This window comes from Cydia splendana, chromosome Z (assembly GCF_910591565.1).
Source record: "Cydia splendana chromosome Z, ilCydSple1.2, whole genome shotgun sequence".
NCBI lineage: Eukaryota > Metazoa > Arthropoda > Insecta > Lepidoptera > Tortricidae > Cydia > Cydia splendana.
In genome coordinates, this window is record NC_085987.1 from 22,031,804 (window position 1) to 22,050,808 (window position 19,005).

At 35.1% G+C, this 19,005-nt stretch overlaps 1 protein-coding gene across 1 annotated transcript in view; it reads left to right on the forward strand.

Moving 5' to 3' along the window:
* The first annotated feature begins 1,778 nt into the window (after positions 1 to 1,778).
* The window catches only part of LOC134804917 (beta-alanine transporter-like), a 51,301-nt gene continuing 34,074 nt past the window's right edge, over positions 1,779 to 19,005 (forward strand). Inside the window, exon 1 of the mRNA XM_063778238.1 lies at positions 1,779 to 1,992. Coding sequence (XP_063634308.1) covers positions 1,978 to 1,992 — 15 coding nt within the window. The 5' untranslated portion in view covers positions 1,779 to 1,977. The remainder of the gene's footprint in view (positions 1,993 to 19,005) is intronic.

A 19,005-nucleotide genomic window follows, 5' to 3' on the forward strand; every position in this document is an offset into this window, starting at 1 on the left:
TATATACTTGAACGATCACTTTCAACTTTCTTCCATCGTGTGGCTGAATGCTGGATGGGTAGTCTGTGCCTTCGATGCCTAACCTGTCTTAAAAATGACTTCATAACTATACATATAAATTTATAAATACGCAAAATTTTATATTAAACCTTTATAGTATGGGACTATGGGATGTGTATGGGATTCACAAGTCAATTGTATTAGTACTTCAAAACAACCTAGGTATAAGAACTGTCAATAATGTAGAGTCCGTTCGGAAAAAGAAGAGTCGTGGAATGTATTGGGCCCCATACATTCCACGACTATTCTCTTTCCAAACAGACTCTATTAGGTAGTACATAATCTGTGCTGTTCTCAACTAAAAGGGGCGGGTTCGCCCACACATGGAATACTGCTCTAGTCTATGGGCAGGGGCACCCCAATACCAGCTTCTCCCTCTGGACCGCATCCAACGAAAGAGCGACTCGAATTGTCGACTGCCAGCGTCTTTCGGAACGCTTGACTTCTTGGCGCTGCGTAGAGATGTGGCCTCGCTCTGCATTTTCTATCGCATGTATATAACGGGGAGTGCTCCGAGGAATTGTTCGGATTAATCCCTGCCGCTTCTTTTCGCCATCGCCCTACGCGACAACATTACCATCTTCACCACTTGGCTGGTTGGCAGTCCTCAACTGTGCGTTTCTCCAGAAACTTCCTGCCTCGCACAGCCAAACTGTGGAATGAACTGCCGCCTGCGGTATTTCCGGACCGATACGACCTTCAAACCATCAAGAAAAGAGCGTACTCCCATCTTAAAGGCCGGCAACGCGCTTGCAACCCTTCTGGTGTTGCGGGTGTCCATGGGCGGCGGTAATCGCTTACCATCAGATGATCCGTCTGCTCGTTAGCCCATCATAAAAAAAAAATTATTGTCGGTTGTCAATAAGGCGCTATTTCCATATACATACCTTGTATTTGAAATCAACCTTATTGACAACCGACAAAATGGTACCTTTTGGTTAAAATCGTCACAATTTTAGTGTTAACTTGCCAAATTTGTAAGGAAAGGTTTTATTTACCGTTATGATTTTTTCTGTGTTATTCTTACTGCAAATGCTTTTTTCTAACAAGATTTTAATTGCTATTGCTATATATTGAAAACTTTGACTTTACAATTAGAACAACTACTATGTTTAGGTAAATATGTACTGTAAGTAACAAGCTAGTTACTATTAACTATAGGTATTTATTTTAGGGGTGAAGCTGCGTTTTACTCTAGACGCGTCATTATTTTTTTGTGCATTAATTGTATAATAAACCGAGTAAGGAACAAACTTCTTTACTACACCCTACTTATTATGCTGATATAATCTTTTTATTTATATACCTTCATGAATACTTTGTATTGTGTTAATTGCAAATTGCGTTTTATTGCAAAAAAATAAATTGAACAAAGTTGCATAAAGCAATTTTGTCCTTGAATGTGGCGATTGGTCGATAACTTGGCGAGCTCAACTCCCATTGGCTGATTTGCCGCCGTTTTGCCGCACTGCGCTGTGTTCAGGAGCTGGGCACGGCAAACTGAAACTGTAACCCGACCGGCTACGCAAACTACTAGGTAGTACTGCAACCCCACTAGTGTTATAACACTACTCGGTATAAGTACCTTGATAAATGATTTGTGACAGACTATCTTGAAATAGAAACTTAAAATAGTTATTTTTAAAGTATTGTTTAAGTAATGTAACAACCAGAAGCATGGTAGGTAGAAGCATAAGTATGAACATTTGTCGCAACGTCCGGCAGTAGACTCGGCCGATAGCATCGGGCGGTCGCGTCGTCCACACTGAAGTTTTAATTTTGGGATGTGCTCTACACATGTGCATACATTTGAAATATCAAACGAAGTGTTTACATAGAGTTATTTTGTGTGTTTTTACGCCCGTTTAATAAATAGTGTATCAGTAAGTTTTTTTATGAACTGGACGAGACATAACGATGACGATGAATATGGTAAGTCGTTTGTACCTACATTTTGTGAAGTTACTTGACACCGTGCCAAATGCCAAACGCATTCGTATTATGTACCTGCCACGTGAATAAAAATTATTTCGAATACAAAAAAATAAACTATCTACTTACCTACGCTATCTACTAAAATTGTTGAAAACCTTTTTTGCATTCTTAGCCAAAGTGTGCTAAGAAATGTTCTATAAATAAAACCGGCCAAATTCGTACCAGACCACGAGGGTTGCGTGTGTACCTTTACCTTCATACGATGCGATAAAGAAATAAAGCGTACAAGCAGAAGGGCGTAATATCTTCTCGTAACTTACGTCCTTTTTTTAAGAAGGGGTGTTTTTGGAAGTAAACTCAAAAACTGCCTATTTTTACTATAGTCTTCATGATATATAAAAGCAAAAGGTATATTGTAATAGAGAGGTAGTTCATGAAATAATTTTGCAGCTGAACCAGATGGCGCTGTTCTGTGGTCACTGATTTGCCAAACGTCTTTTGTTGACCAGAGTTACAGAGCCGTACAGCGCCATCTATCAAATTTGAGGCACGAATTTGTTTTAGATCGCCACACAGACCAACGGCGGTATTCTGTGGATCACCAACACTAGCACAACTAAGTCAAGTAGAGTCCGTCTAAGTCTAAAAATTGCCGGTGAAAGTTAATTTGAACAGAACAAAGTGAGGGAGTGTCATTATAAACGTCATATTTTCATAAAATTAATGATGACATAGTTACACTTTGTCATTGCAAATGCCATGATGCAGAGGTAGCTTGGTCCAAATTATTGAATCTTTGCAAACTTGATATTTTCAGTTTAGGGGACATTTTACCTTTATATTAGAGATAGGTATATATGTCTTTGGTTTTTCGATATTCGAAGTGGTTATAATTAATTCCCTAAAAACTCACTTAAGTTCTTAAATAAAAGTATTTTCGAACGAGCGAGCGAAGCGAACGAAGTTCTTACATTCGACTTGGGACACGCGGCTGGCTATAGACGCTATAGTTCGTTTTTTTAAGCATTAGAAATAAGGTAAACAATCTTGATGTGTCTTTTAATTGAAAAACACATTTTAAAAATAAGTTACGGCAAATATGTAACAATTATGAATCTAATAAGATCATTTATATTCTTCTACTTTCATAAGTAATAGTTACTGATTTTTAAAAAGCGTTTTTCAATTAAATGACTTGTCAAAATCGCTTACCTTCTTCCAAGTTCTTTCTAATGCTAAAAAAAACGAACTATAGGGGCACGTCCCGGCATTTCGATGTTTTTAAGCTGAACTATCAGAGGATAGTTTGATACTCAAGAACTTAAGTAAATTGGTTCTAATTTAAATTAAATTGGGTACTGTAGTTGAGGGCATTATATCATTAAATTATAAGGAGGCTCGATCAAGGGGTTATTGAGATAGAAGAGCTTAGAAGGCCAAAAATCTATTTGCGATGAGGGGTCTTGCTATTCTGGTCATCTTTTTGCATAAAAGTATGGTCGAGTTTGGTATCAAATGAAAGTGCTCGGCTTGCACTTTTATAATATCGTTTATAAATTTACCATTTTGAAATAATTAGCAAGATAAAAATAAACATAATATAGGTATTTCACATTTGACAGGAAATATTTCTGCTTACCACAGATACAGTATCAGTTAAGGGCTCCACAGACCTTGTAATATATCCACGCGATTTTTGATCCCATTGCCGCCTATATAGTAGGAGATCCCACATATGGTCGACCTTCACCAGTCTGTCTGACGGATGAAACTATGAAATTATGAAAGAAAATATGTTCCAGAACATAAATAAATAGGGTTGCCTAAATAAATATGGTCAAGGCTATTATTATTAGAAAAAAAAATTTTTTCGCGAAATTTCACCGATTTGTCTGACGAACGAAATAAGTTTCAATGGAAAGTATACAACTTGTACAACATAAATCAACTAGGTTGCCTATCTTTTTCCGGTCACTATTATGTGGTTGCCGTGTTAAAAAAGGGGATATTTTATCGCGATAATTGCACTCATCTGTCTGACGCTTAAATTATACATCAAAATGATGGTAATTTGATTGCAAATGCAATGGCATAGGGTTGCCTGCGATAATCCGGTCACAAATAAGGGTTGCCAGGCTTTTAATTAAAATAAGAAGGGAAGACTTTTAGCGTTAACTCATAAACGGCTTAACCGATCAAGTTTGTTTTAATTTTATTTGATTGAGTTTTTTAAGCACTATTTTTATGATTTTTTCCATATGTTTTGGACAGATGGTTCAAAAGTTAGAAGGAAATACCTTTTTTTTTTCTTTCTAAGCGATTATTTCCGAAATGATTCACTTTATCAAGAAAAATTGTTTAAAGACCCCTATTAATTTTGAAAGGCCTATCCAACGACACCCCACACCATAGGAACAAAAAAAAAACCTCACGTACATTTTGTTTCTTTCGAGGCGATTATTTCCTAAAATATTCACTTTGTCAAAAAATGTTTTTTTGAAGAACCCTATTTATTTTAAAACTCATATCAAATGACATCTTACAACATAGGTATCAAACGAAAAAAAAGAAAAAAAAATGTATGTGACCATTGTTTTCGCTTCAACCCTAGAGTTTGACATGTCTTTTCAAATAAATATGGTTTTTTAGAAAATATTTTTTGATAAAGTGAATATTTTAGGAAATAATCGCATCGAAAGAAACAAAATGTACGTGAGGATTTTTTTTTTCGTGCAACCCTATGGTGTGGGATGTTGTTGGAAAGGTCTTTCAAAATGAATAGGGGTTTTAAAAGAACATTTTTTGATAAAGTGAATATTTTCGGAAATAATCGCTTTGAAAGAAACAAAATGTGTGTGACAATTTTTTTATCGTTTCAACCTTATAGTGTGGGGTGTCGTTAGATAGGCCTTTCAAAATAAATAGGGGTCTTCAAACAAGATTTCTTGATACAGTGAATCATTTCGGAAATAATCGTTTAGAAAAATAAAGGTTTTTCCTTCTAACTTTTGAACCATCTATCCAAAACATATGGAAAAAATCATAAAAATAGTGCTTAAAAAACTCAATTAAATAAAATTAAAACAAACTTGATCAGTTAAGCTGTTTATGAGTTATCGCTAAAAGTCTTCCCTTCTTATTTTAATTAAAAGCCTGGCAACCCTTACTTGTGACCGGATTTTCGCAGGCAACCCTATGCCATTGTATTTGCAATAAAATTACCATCATTTTGATGTATAATTCAAGCGTCAGACAGATGGGTGCAATTATCGATATAAAATCACCTCTTTAAACACCGCATACACATAATAGTGACCGGAAAAAGATAGGCAACCTAGTTGATTTATGTTGTACAAGTTGTATACTTTCCATTGAAACTTATTTCGTTCGTCAGACAAATCGGTGAAATTTGCCGATAATTTTTTTTTTCAAAAATTTATTAAAAATAGCCTTGACCATATTTCTTTAGGCAACCCTATTTATTTATGTTCTGGAACATATTTTCTTTCATATTTTCATAGTTTCAGCCGTCACACAGATTGGTGAAGGTGGACCATATATGTGGGATCTCCTACTAATAGTGGGACATAAAATAGTAGAAATTAAATAAAATGGAACTCTAAAATTTCCATACTATAGTCGGTCAAACAAGTTTGTCAGTAGAAAAAGGCGCGATATTTAAATTTTCTATGGGACGATAACCCTTCGCGCCTACATTTTTTAGCCGCTTTTTTCTACTGACGGAAATGGCTTGACAGACTATAAATTGTTGCCATGTGTAAGCATTTTACGTCAAAAATGTGACAGCTACGTAGAAAGTGGCGCCCTCAATTATTAACCGACTTCCAAATCTCAAAAGGAGGAGATTCGATTGTGATTTTTTTTTTATATTTGTTACTCCATATCTCTAAAGTATAATGATGCCCAACTTACTAGCCCCTCTCGCTCACCGCACCGCTCGCGCCGTTAAGTGGGTTAGGTTAGGTTTGAACTGCGATCCTCACAGAACCGAAAAAAAGTGGGCTAGGTTAGGTCAGAACTGCGAGCCTTACAGAAATGAAATGCTACTAGAAAAGTGGTTTTGGTTAGGTTCGAACTGCAATCCTCACAGAACCGAACTGCTATCAGAGAAGTGGGTTCGTGAGGCTAAAACTGCGACCCTTACAGAAACGAAATGCTACCTACTAGAAAAGTGGGTGGTTTAACCTCCTTTTCTACATAGTGCACCATCTATGTACAATAGTCTTTCACAGGCCCCCATAGGGGCTGTCCATAAATTACGTCATCGATTTTTGACGATTTTTGACCCCCCCCCCCCCCCCCACCCCTATAATCATCCAAAATCATGCTACAAATGACCCCATTTCCTCCTACTTCATGCTACCGTCATCCGATGTCCAGACCCCCCGCCCCCCAAATTTGAAATGACGTAATTTATGAATAGCCCCATAGACGTCGGTTTTTTTTTCGTGAAAATTATTTTCTACTATTTTATGACGAACTATACGAGTAAGTAGGTGCAACAAAGTCAATCGCTCTATATAATTTTTGGCAAACCGCGAGTTCTCAGTTCGGGGCGAACTACTAGTTTTACAAAGATTTTTTATAGACTATCGAATGCACGCGACACATTCATATTTTGTATAAAAAACTTTTAGTTTTTAGCTGCATGCTATAAATATCATAATCGACTTTGTTAGAAGTAGAAAAAGTCCAGCTTTGCGATGCTTCTGCATCTAAAATTAATCTTGACGATAAGATACGTCATCCATTAAGTAGGTACTCAACGTGCATAATGTTTCTGATGATCTTAAATTGCATGAGCACACTGTGATTGTGCTGAATTACAACAGGACATTGACAGTGTTAGTGCATGGAGTAAGTACTAATAATAATTGATCTCTTAATGAAGACTCTCTCAGTCATGTCATACGCCCGCTCACGCCAAGCTCTACACTATGGCTCTTTATGGCCTACATTCAGAAAAAAACCCGTGCTGCAAGTTAAAAGTTATTATTGATTATCTTTAGCTTAATCTAAAATAGGCCTTCGAGGCCTCGTATCGCAGTGCTGATACGTTGTGCGAGGAAGCCGTCAGCTCTTATTGAATTAAAATATTGAAGTAAAAAGTGGCCATCGTACTGAGATTTCATTATTATATAGAGTTCTTTATAATGCTAAAAAACGAAATCAATTTAGTCAAGTCGGATACATCACAAAAACCTATTCGTTTATCCACAGCCCAGCTATTATACGGGTCCAGCCAGACTATTGGTATCGGCTCTGCGTTGATGAGTCAGTCAGTCATTCAAATGATGAATACAATTTACATTCAAATGAATTATTATAATGTCGAATTTTGAATACAATAATACAATGGTACGAACAATGCGCCTTTATATAAAATAACTATATTACGAGTAAATTACCTAGTATATAACCATGCATTACGAGTACCTGCAATACCTACCTTTTAAAATATTGCTACGAGTAACAACATAATAAGCTTGATTTACTGAGTATTTCAGGTAGTATTTAACACCAAGTTGTTTGCTTGTTTAAATATTAGCTGTCTATTTAATTACCAGCACAACATCTTGTATAAGTATAATTACCAATTTCACACCTCACAACATGTTTCGTATTGGAAATGGTTAAGGCAGGTCGAGTGCTTCTACGAGGATCGTCACAGTAAGAATGACCCCACACTAGCGTCTGCCGAGCATCGGCGTCTAGTCTAGTCAACTCTATGGCTGCTTCTCGACGCAACGTTGGCGCAACTGCTTAAAAGACGCTAGTGTGGGGTGGTATAGGTGGACCGGATTGTGAGTAGGAGCTGCTATCGAACGGGTGTTTCACCTCGACGGCTGTAGGTAATTGCGTGGAGAAACTTGCACATGCGATGGCTTGACCCGGAGTTGAGGTCACACCAAATACTTAGCATAAACGATTTGTGGTTTATGCTTAACATTAACAATACGAGTTCGTTAAGAAAATCACATTCGACGGAGCAGCAGATAGAAAAAAGTGTTTGCCCGTAACGTCGTTTTGTTTTCAATGCAATTTATAAACTTTTTTAACTCAAGGTAGGCGCAGGCTGATTTGTAAAAATTGGTTTAGCCCATAAATGGATTTTGTCCGTTGTAGGACATCGTATATAACTTGATTTTGTAAAAAAGTTCGCATCAATCGCGCCTTTGACTGCCGCGCAGCCCACATATGACCGATTTTTGTATGCAAAATTACGGCGCGGCGTTCAACGGTTTATAAGCGTGGCTTATACTTAAACGTGCTTTAGTCGCGAGTTAAACGAATAATTTTCGAACAAAAAATCGGTTCTAGAACAACTATTATCGGTGGTTATGGTAATTCTTCAAAATTGAATACCTATCATACCCTTGGCGATTTCCATTTGTAATAATTTTGGTTTCAGTCCATTGTGATATTTTTTAACTAATTGTTTACAACATTAAACAAAAAAGGAATCATGCCCCAGAATACGTGGTGGAGTAATTTTATTTATAGAAAAAACTAAAAGTAAACTACACCCAAAATATAACCAACACGTACCTATATCATTATCACGCGTATTAGGCCGGGAACAAACTTTGAATTGTTCGAGAACATCACATTATGTCCTTCAGTATATTTGTGTTTGGAATATTATAGAACACTATTGTGTGAATGTATGTGTAAAGTTATCTCAAAAAAATATATTGAAATTTTTCGAAAAAATTTTTTTAAAAATTTAGTTTTTAATAAGATGCAAACATTAAATTGTACAGTAGTGATTTTTTATTCAAAGAGCAAAACTAAATATTTTACTCTGTAAGTAAAATATCCCCTACTTTTTTAGTGGTGCATACGTCACGAGCAATAAAAATGTTTAAAATAAATAATTACTATACAACATTAATTAAACACTTGGTGATTTTCCACTATATTGTTACGCCAATTATTCTACTTAATATAAAAAAAAGAAAATCCAGGGGATTTTGTTTTTACTATTTTTTAAACAATTATAACGTATTTTAGCCCACGCGCACTAATTCTACAGTATTTTTTTTAATGCACCATAAAGCCTGTACTGAATGTTATCACAGCGTCAAAGTATCTCCTATTAATACACTGAGCGTTCGACACAATTGTAAAAATGGTTATCCTTAAATTATTTAAATAATCGGCGCGGGGCGGGAGGGGAGGGGAGGCAATGGCGATAACTCAAAACATGCGACTGCAGAGCAACGCGTCGACTCAGGATGTAGGTATCTTAGGAGTTAGCAAACGCTCGTTATATACAGGATGGAGAAAAATATGGGCTCCGTTTATTTTGTAGAATTAGTATTGCATTTAACCTTTACCTACTCGATACTGCCGGTGCATTATGGATGGCTTTATCCATCTTTATTCAAGTGATAAAATATCTGTCACTTTTCACACACAAAGTGACGGACACCGCTTTATCACGCTGTAAGAACGACCATCTTTGACGATCTGGTTTCGACCGTAATGCAAGCTAGATAACCTTTTTGTAAATATTGACTTAGAATCCAAGACCTTTAACAAAATGGCTGTTATGATAGTCGTTGTCTGGATGTTCTTGGGTGCAGATTTTTAAAACGAGAACTATTTAAAAAAAATATCGGGTGCGGATTTCAAAACTTGTTTCCGAAATTGTCGGAGATGCAGATTTCAAAAACATTGTGCGTTTTGGAATCCAAGATGGTGGTCTTGCAATTTTTCGTAAAAGTCGTTATGATATTCATTCCATACTTTTTAGTATTTGATGTTATAGCGGTAACAGAAATACATAATTTGTGAAAATTTCAACTGTCTAGCTATTACGGTTCATGAGATACAGCCTGGTGACAGACAGATGGACAGACGGACAGTTGAGTCTTAGTAATAGGGTCCCGTTTTTACCCTTTGAGTACGAAACCCTAAAAAAATGTTCGTTTTGGATCCAAGATGGCGGCCACGCACTTTTTTGTAAAAGTCGTCATGGTACTCATTTCCGAATTTTTTGGGGGTGCAACTTTCAAAAATAATGTCCGTTTTGGAATCCAAGATGGCGGTCATGCACTTTTTCATTTAAGTCGTGTTGATACTCTTTACAAATACATATTTAGGGGATGCAGCTTTTAAAAACAATGTCCGTTTTGGAATCCAAGATACGCAATTTTTCGTAAAAAATCATCATGATCAGACAAAAGTTCTAGTGGCAAAAACGATTGTTTGAGTCTATATAAGAGTATGAGTTTTTTTAGTATTCCGTTATGTTCCTATTAATATTATCTAACATTTTATTACAAAACATTTCGCGTTGTTTTACAATATACCCGTTTTTTGTATCATGAAAAAATACTGTTGCGGAATTGATATTAATACACATAATCATTTTTAGGGTTCCGTAGCCAAATGGCAAAAAACGGAACCCTTATATGTAGATTCGTCATGTCTGTCTGTCGGTCCGTCCCCTGTCACAGCCAGTTTTTTCCGAAACTATAAGAACTATACTGTTGAACCTTGGTACGTAGATGTATTCTGTGAACCGCATTAAGATTTTCACACAAAAATAGAAAAAAAACAATAATTTTTGGGGGTCCCCATACTTAGAACTGAAACTCAAGAAATTTTATTCGGCTTATTATTAACCGGGCAACTAAAATATTAAACAGGAACTTTCATTGGGCATATAATAATATAATTTGGCTGTGCATTAATATTTTAGCGCCAAAAAATATATATTAGCCTCAAATATAAGCATCATATTATTAAAATAACTGGCAGCAAAATCAAGCCACCCATAAAAATTATAGGGAACTTAAAGTGATAGGTTGGCGACTAAAATAATAAATTGGCAACTAATATTGTAAAGCGATCATATAATTTAATTGTCATCTAGTTGTTCACACCTAAGTAATCAACTATAGTCATAACTGACCATGTCGTTTCAGCTAGGTAGTATTTTAACACGAAAGCCGCTAAATTTAATGAACTCTTTACACAAAACACCTCAAATTAATTTTCCAAAACGTAATGGTCAGTATACTTAATAGTTGAAATTTCTAATCATGATACGCCTAATGGCCATTATACCATTAGATCTTTAAATATTAAATTACTAATTTTAATAGTTACCACTGTGTTCTACTAGAGTCAACAGATAGGTGCGACGACGAGCAAAGCGAGGAGGAGCGTGTTAGGTTGACAGTGTAATGACCAACAAAATATTTTAAAAGAACTTCATTTTTGAATTAATAGATAGCCGTTTTCTTTTTAAAATATGCTTCATAAATGGTCTCCAATATAATAATTCAGTTGCCAAATAAATACTTGGTACATGCCTAAAAATAATCAAAAGCTGTAACGGCATTAAAACACAACTCATATTGATATATTTTAAGGCTCCGTTTTTGTTGCCAAACTATTAATTTTAGTACCCATTTCTATTTTTTCAAACTACCCAATTTCGATTAATTAGTTGACCCGTTAAATACGTGCCATTTTTTTCCATCAAACCCATACGTGTGGGGTATATATGGATAGGTCTTCAATAATGATATTGAGGTTTCTAATATATTTTTTTTCTAAACTGAATAGTTTGCGCGACAGACACTTCCAAAGTGGTAAAATGTGTCCCCCCCCCCCCCCCTGTAACTAATAAAATAAGGGAATGATAAAATTAAAAAAAATATATGATGTACATTGCCATGCAAACTTCCACCGAAAATTGGTTTGAACGAGATCTAGTAAGTAGTTTTTTTTAATACAACACATATCGTAACACGCAATTTTATTATGTTATTTGCTGCTACGGAACCCTTCATGGGCGAGTGCGACTCGCACTTAGCCGCTTTTTATGGATAAGTATCATCAATAAAACATACCGATTTGTTGTTTGCATGTAACGGTTTATGAATTTCTTGCGACAAGTTCAAATTTCTGATAAGCAGATAGGCCTACCCATTTTGATAACACGAAACTCGCGGCGTCAGTCGGTCGAGTACTGTTGGAGAGTGATGGTGGCTTTATTGTAAATCCATTGAATCACTGGCACAAATACATAAATACTTAACATATTACAATAAATTGTATTGTACCAGATACTATTTTACATATATTTTACCGTAAGGGTGAAATAAACACAAAAAATCTTTAGTATTTATTATACGCCTCAAAGTCATAGATAAGTCCCTCAGACAACTAGTCACTTGGACAACGGAAGTGGTACTCCATAGCAGGGATGTTGCGAATATTCGCATCCGCATCCGCATCCGCGGAACATCCGCATTATTTCAACATCCGCATCTGCATCCGCATCCGCATAAAATCGATGCGGAGCATCCGCATGATGCGGATGTCGGCCAAGTCGGTAACAGGAACGTATTAGCGGCGGCGCCGGCGGCGTAAGTGCTAGGTAATTTCGTCATTATATATAACAAAATCGTCTAGATCCCGAAAAGTCGGCCAAGTTACTGTTTATTAAATAAAACGCGCCTATTCTTGCTCAAATACTAAACGTTTCGTTTTTTTTAAATAAAAAATGCTAAAAATGTAATATTTGACGTTTTTTAAGTACCAAATCTTGACATCCGCATCCGCATCCGCGGATGTGAGGCTTTAAATATCCGCATCCGCATCCGCGGATGTCAAAAAATCTGCATCCGCAACATCCCTGCTCCATAGGACATTTTGGTTGTCCCTTGGACAAAAACGATGTGATAAGATTTTTTACAGGGTCTGAAACAAATTCAATAAAGTATCAGAAAGCACTAACGTACCTATATTGTTAGTGCTTTCTGATATTTTATTAAATTTGTGTCATTTAGTACCCTCTTTAAGGTTTTATTATTAATATTTCCATTGGACAACCAGATATGTCTATGGGACAACTTAGTTGCCCCTAAATTGAAAAACATATATCTTTATTTTTTTCGTTTTAAATATTAGCGCAGTTCATATTTTTTGTAGATACAATAACACAATATAAAACAAAGTAGCAGGAGCAATTTTCTTTCATTACTGTAACTATTTCGCGTTTAGATAAAAAGTTCCGATTATGTAAAATAAGAGTTGTCCAGAGGACTATTCTTATAAAGATAAAAAATTATACTGCATTGTTTAATTAATGTAAGTAAAATAATTGATAAACAATAATTGATGTCTAATTTGACTAAAAATACTTTTGGATAGTCCAGGGGACAGGGCAGATTTGGGCTGGTGAATTTTTTTCGTCAATATCACTAAATTCTTAAAGAAACAGCTCTGCTTTATACATAATCATAAACAAGAGATAGATAAATATGGACAATAAGAAAAAATACATAATTTCCTCATGTGGACATTTAAAAGTTGATTCACCCATAAATATGGACAATAACAAAAAAAAAAATAAGAATCCATAATTTCATCACGTGGACATTTAAAAGTTGATTCACCCACCCGTAAAAATTCGAAAATGAGTACCATGACGACTTTTACGAAAATTGCATAACCGCCATCTTGGTTCCAAAACGAACATTGTTTTTAAGTCTGCATCCCGAAAAAAAATGAAAACATATATTATCACGACTTGTATGAAAAAGTGCAGATGCGCCGTCTTGGTTCCAAAATGAACATTGTTTTTAAAATCTGCATCCTCAAAAAAATTGGAAACTAGTATCATCACGACTTGTATGAAAAAGTACAAGACCGCCATCTTAGATTCCTTAACGGACATTATTTTTGAAATCTGTATCCCCAACAATTTCGGAAATGAGATAAATGACTTTTACGAATAAGTGCATACGGCAGCGGCAGGTATAAAATTTGCAATAGGTAGATTGCGTAGCAGTGGATTGCGATTTCCAATATGGCAGATATTGGATTCCAAAATTGTCATCAATTTTGAAATCTGCACCCTCAAAATTTTCGTAAACGACATTTACGAATATTTACAGAAAAATCCATGAACCTATATATCGCAAATGTTTGTAATATACCGGGTGTTTCGTATACCAGGAGCAATATTGAAATTAAACTGTAGGCTTTACTCATCAAACTGATTGACATTTGTTCAGGAACTTAAAAATAACTTATCTTTTGGTTTTTATTACACATCAGTTTATTCTCAGATGCAATATATTGCAAATTTTGTTATTTTTAAGGCGTCAGACAAGCAATGTCAAACACTCTGATAGTGATGACAGCGTATATTGAATATATTATTTAATTTGTATGAAAAAAGAGAAAATCTAAAGTTTTCATAATTTTTAAAAGTAGTTAGTCAAAAGGTATATCGTTTGAGGAGTACAATATATGGTTTAATTATTTGCTCGTGTCGTGTTACAGGAAACACCCGGTACCATAGATTTATAAGGCATAGATCGAGTGTTCGTACATCCCTAGTGAAGCCATTTCAAGTGCGACGTCACGTCGCACTCGTGTCACCGTATTCGATCGGCCCTGGCAGTACTCAAGGTCACGTCGGTTTGTGTACACCTCCCGTTTAAAAATCAAAAACACAGGAAAAATGGTTGTTTGTGCATTGAATGGGTGTCACAACGCATCATATCATAAAAACAAACCTACTTACATTACATTTCACGCGTAAGTATAGAGTTTAATGTGATATTTTTACGTAAACGTAACTACAAAAATACAATGTTTCGCCAGCCGCCATTTCTTATAAATGTTGACAGTGTAGTGAATATTTTTTCCTCAAAATGGGACATGACGTTTACATTCTAAAATGAACACGCTTAATTGAAGTTCCTTGTATAATTATATAAAAATTACATATTTTTAAATATTTCATTATTTTATTTCAAATTATGTAGTAATTTTATGCACATTATAAATAAAAAATTGTAAAAATGTATCAATTTTTTTATTTAAACCTTATTTCACAAAGGCGGGAAATGCAAAATTCCTTAAATAAACATAAAAAGCTTTTGCTATTAAATCTACACACAAATTATTAATAACCAAGTGTTAAGGATGTTGTTAAATCCCCCATTTTGAGGGAAATATCTATATACTGGCAACACGTTTTTGTATATGTGTGTGTGTTGCTGAGCGTAAAACACGAGCCTCCCACGCACACATCGATCGTGTTTCGGCTTCACTTTTGGCAGGTTAGCCGTATGGGGACTATCTGTCTATGCGTTATTAGTTTAAGCCCGGTACATTAAAATAAACGCATATTAATCGGCCGGTCAAGAATGTCATGATCATACAAACGGTATCCAAACAACGAAAATATACCCCTCCCTTTTATTTACACACTCACAGCATCGTAACGCGTCGGAACGTGCGCCACTGCCGCGTCACGCACAAAGCCCGGGTTATATAGACTACCACATATAGACCTCGCATTGTTTACTTGCATAACATATACTCTTTCATGTGACATGCCATGTTGAGGAAGAAAGAGACGCATTTAGCACAACCTTACAAAAACCTCGAAGTGAATTGTCGAAATTAAATATGTATATTATGTATTAAGGTGACAGTCCATTTCCAACGACAGCTGCATTACTGTTCATTTTACTATGTAAATTGACAATAACAGCGACGCGTTCAGTACTAGTAGTGCAGCTGCAGTCAGAAATGGAATGTTACCATTAGCCTGCTAACCGCACCATACTGTTGTGCCCTACATCAACCTATGTTTGTCCCATGATTTAGATTATTATTGATTTTTTCATTACTTAAATACAATAACCGAATTATGCAAGTGCGTAGTCAGGCGATATAGTTTAAGGAGTACCAATATATAATATGTATAAAACCTGAATCGCTTCATATGCTCTATCTAACATGTACGTTATCTGTTCTACGCATGTCCGCGCAAAAGTGGCGGCGTTTTTAAAATAGCAGTCTCTAATTTATTTGTTATTTATTTTAATTTCTCACAAAGCACTTGTTTTATTTCCAATATTTTTTTGGTAAAGTGTGTTAAATAAACGGACGATTGTAGAAATATTTTGATCTGGAGTGTACGTTTAAGTAAACTAGTTTTTCACGCAACATAAAACAAAAAATACGTCATAATAAATAGATCTCATTGTATCCCGTTGGTGATAGTTTCCATATAAGTAAAGATTTATATTTTGACCAAATCATCGAATTTTCGAGTTGTGTAGGATTTTCTAAGTTACATTTATATCGATTGTTTTAAAAAAAACTATAGATTGAGCTTAGTTTACACAGCTCACAGGAAATTCTCGGGATTTCTTTGTTCTTAATCATGAACTAACTAACGAAATGTAATTTATACATCCTCCCGACTGTACGACTTTGTCGGTATTCAAATTAAGGATTTTCATTAATTTTGACCGTTTTTAACATTGTTAGTGCCAGTGTGCACTCGGAAAGGTCTCGAAGTTAGTTTTCAACCTACCCTTTCAAACTTCAACCTGTATTTTTTTTTAACCTTTATCAACTCCATGATACCCTTAAAAGGGGAGATAAGCATTTTCCATCTCTTTCTTTTAGGCATTTGGCAAATGCTGAATAGCGTTTTTTTATCTGTATCCAGAATGAGATATTTTAACATAAATCGTTATTAAGTAAGTAGCAACGGATTGCAAATTTCCGAGTTTTAACTTATTTATTATGAGGCTTTCGAAAGATGATAATAATTCCTATTTAATTGCAGGAAGTTACATGTGTCATACCATTTTTGAATCTGCATAACATGCTCAATAGCTTGACGTTATTTGCTCATTACTTTTCTAGTAATTTTTTTCACGACAGGTGGTCAAAGTCGAAATTAATGTTTCGTTGTGAATTTAATTCAAGATTAAACCAGTAAATTTTTGCATTTTACATTGTTTATCAACAAAATACCTATTCTGTTATCTTAATTCACTATTCATGATGCCGTACATATAAACAAAACTAACTTCGAGACCTTTCCGAGTGCACACTGGCACTAACAATGTTAAAAACGGTCAAAATTCATGAAAATCCTTAATTTGGCAATAACTCGAAAACCGTGCCATTTTTACTGGGGTCATGTTAAGTTGGTTTGGGTCCTCTTGGCCTGGTCTACCTCCAGTGTCACTGTGACGTGTCACTTATGGGACAACCTGTATATTATATACATATTACTTTCCTATGCAAAAATATATTTCGATAACCTATGAAATCAAATCAACTAATAAAAAATGGGTACTTACGTAAAAATAAATAGATAACGTATTTACCTATAGATAATAAAAACGGTCAGATAAGAGGAAATCATATCTTTGATAAGTACCTAGTTATCTTGACATCAGTAGGTATATTACCCGTATAGGTCGGACTCGCTAAGCATACATCCAAAATACTTTTAAAAATGATTTTTTCTCAAACATACAATGAAATATTGATGTTATGTTCCTTATAATAGGCTGCGAAGTATGACGTTTCAGGTGAGGCTAGGACAAAAGGTCGTTAATGGAATTTCATACACATCTTGCAGGCTTAGGCCGGCAAAGTCCTCTTTTTTAATTCTCATTTCACAGATATTTGTGACACAGCATCGTGGCATTCATCCATTAAAAAAAACTAGAGGCAGTATTTGCTTTATGGTTCGTAATGACACTGCCACTACGCCTATAAAAAAAAACAAAAAACAATGTTTGCTATAATTTGCAGTTTTATTTATATAAAATCAACATGAACTTAATAATACATTCTATAATTTTATAATTTTAAATTATAAATTTAACTACACAAATAAAAACATTTAAAATATTTCATCTAAACGTTAGCGGTAAAAAGGTCTACTCAAACACGCGTAAGTTAGTTACTTAGTTATATTTTTTAAATTGTTATGTAGGTAAAGTTGAAAAATATTCATTCTGTTTTATTGGATTTATGGTGCGTTGTTGATTTTTTGACTTTGATTTTGATATGAGTTCCGACGAAATAATGAAATTAATATTAATTGTAATCGTAGGTGTTGGAATTGGCAGCGTAAGCAGAATTGATTTTAATAACTTGCTGCCTCTGCCGCCAAGTCAAAGACGAAGTATGTATATGGTTGCTTATGGCAATTTTATTATTTGATAAACTAAGAAAAATGGCTTACAGTTTATTAGAAACAGTTTTGTGGCATATTTTAAATGAATGTAACTACAAATTCGTCAACACTGTGGAAATTATACTTATTTACTCCATGCATAAAGCAACGATGTATGTGAAACATGATATCAACATGAAAGACTATGTAAACTTATAGTGACGAAAACGACAGTCAGACGGATACAAGGCGAAAAAATCAAAGATACATGAAAATATACGGGTAGTAAAAATATGTACAAGACTCGTGTAAAACATACGCGTGATAATGATATAGGTACGTGTTGGTTATATTTTGGGTGTAGTTTACTTTTAGTTTTTTCTATAAATAAAACTTGGGTTTCGTGGATTTTTTATTTTATTCATTTCATTGCATGTTTGAGAAAAGCACTATACATACCTCGGCGGGAAATGGGGTTGCCCGCGCTAAGACCTATTCGGCCTCGCTTCGCTCGGCCGTCTATATGTCTTCGGCCGGCAACCCCTTTCGTCCCGGCCTCTGTAGTAATGTACTATTAATGTAATGACTTAGAATACAACAGTGACAATACAAAGGTTAGTTATATATATATGTCGTAGGCATTATGTAAGAATCCGCCGTTTACAAACGGCGTCGGCATTTTACAAACGTTTCGCCGTTTACAAATTGCCGAAGGCAAATTGTTAGTGCGCTTGATATTAGCGTCTACAACGTCAAACGTTGTGGGGTTCGTTAGGGTGACCATGGTTTAAAAAAAAACTTAAAGGTATTCAATCATTTATTACATAAATTAATTTAACTGAAACTTATACTTGGTCAAGCAGATCTTGTCAGTAGAAAAAGGCGGCAAATTTGAAAAATGTAGGCGCGAAGTGATAACGTCCCATAGAAAATTTGAATTTCGCGCCTTTTTTTACTGACAAGATTTGCTTGACCAGCTATACATTTCAAACTTCTGCACATCAAAACCATGAAAA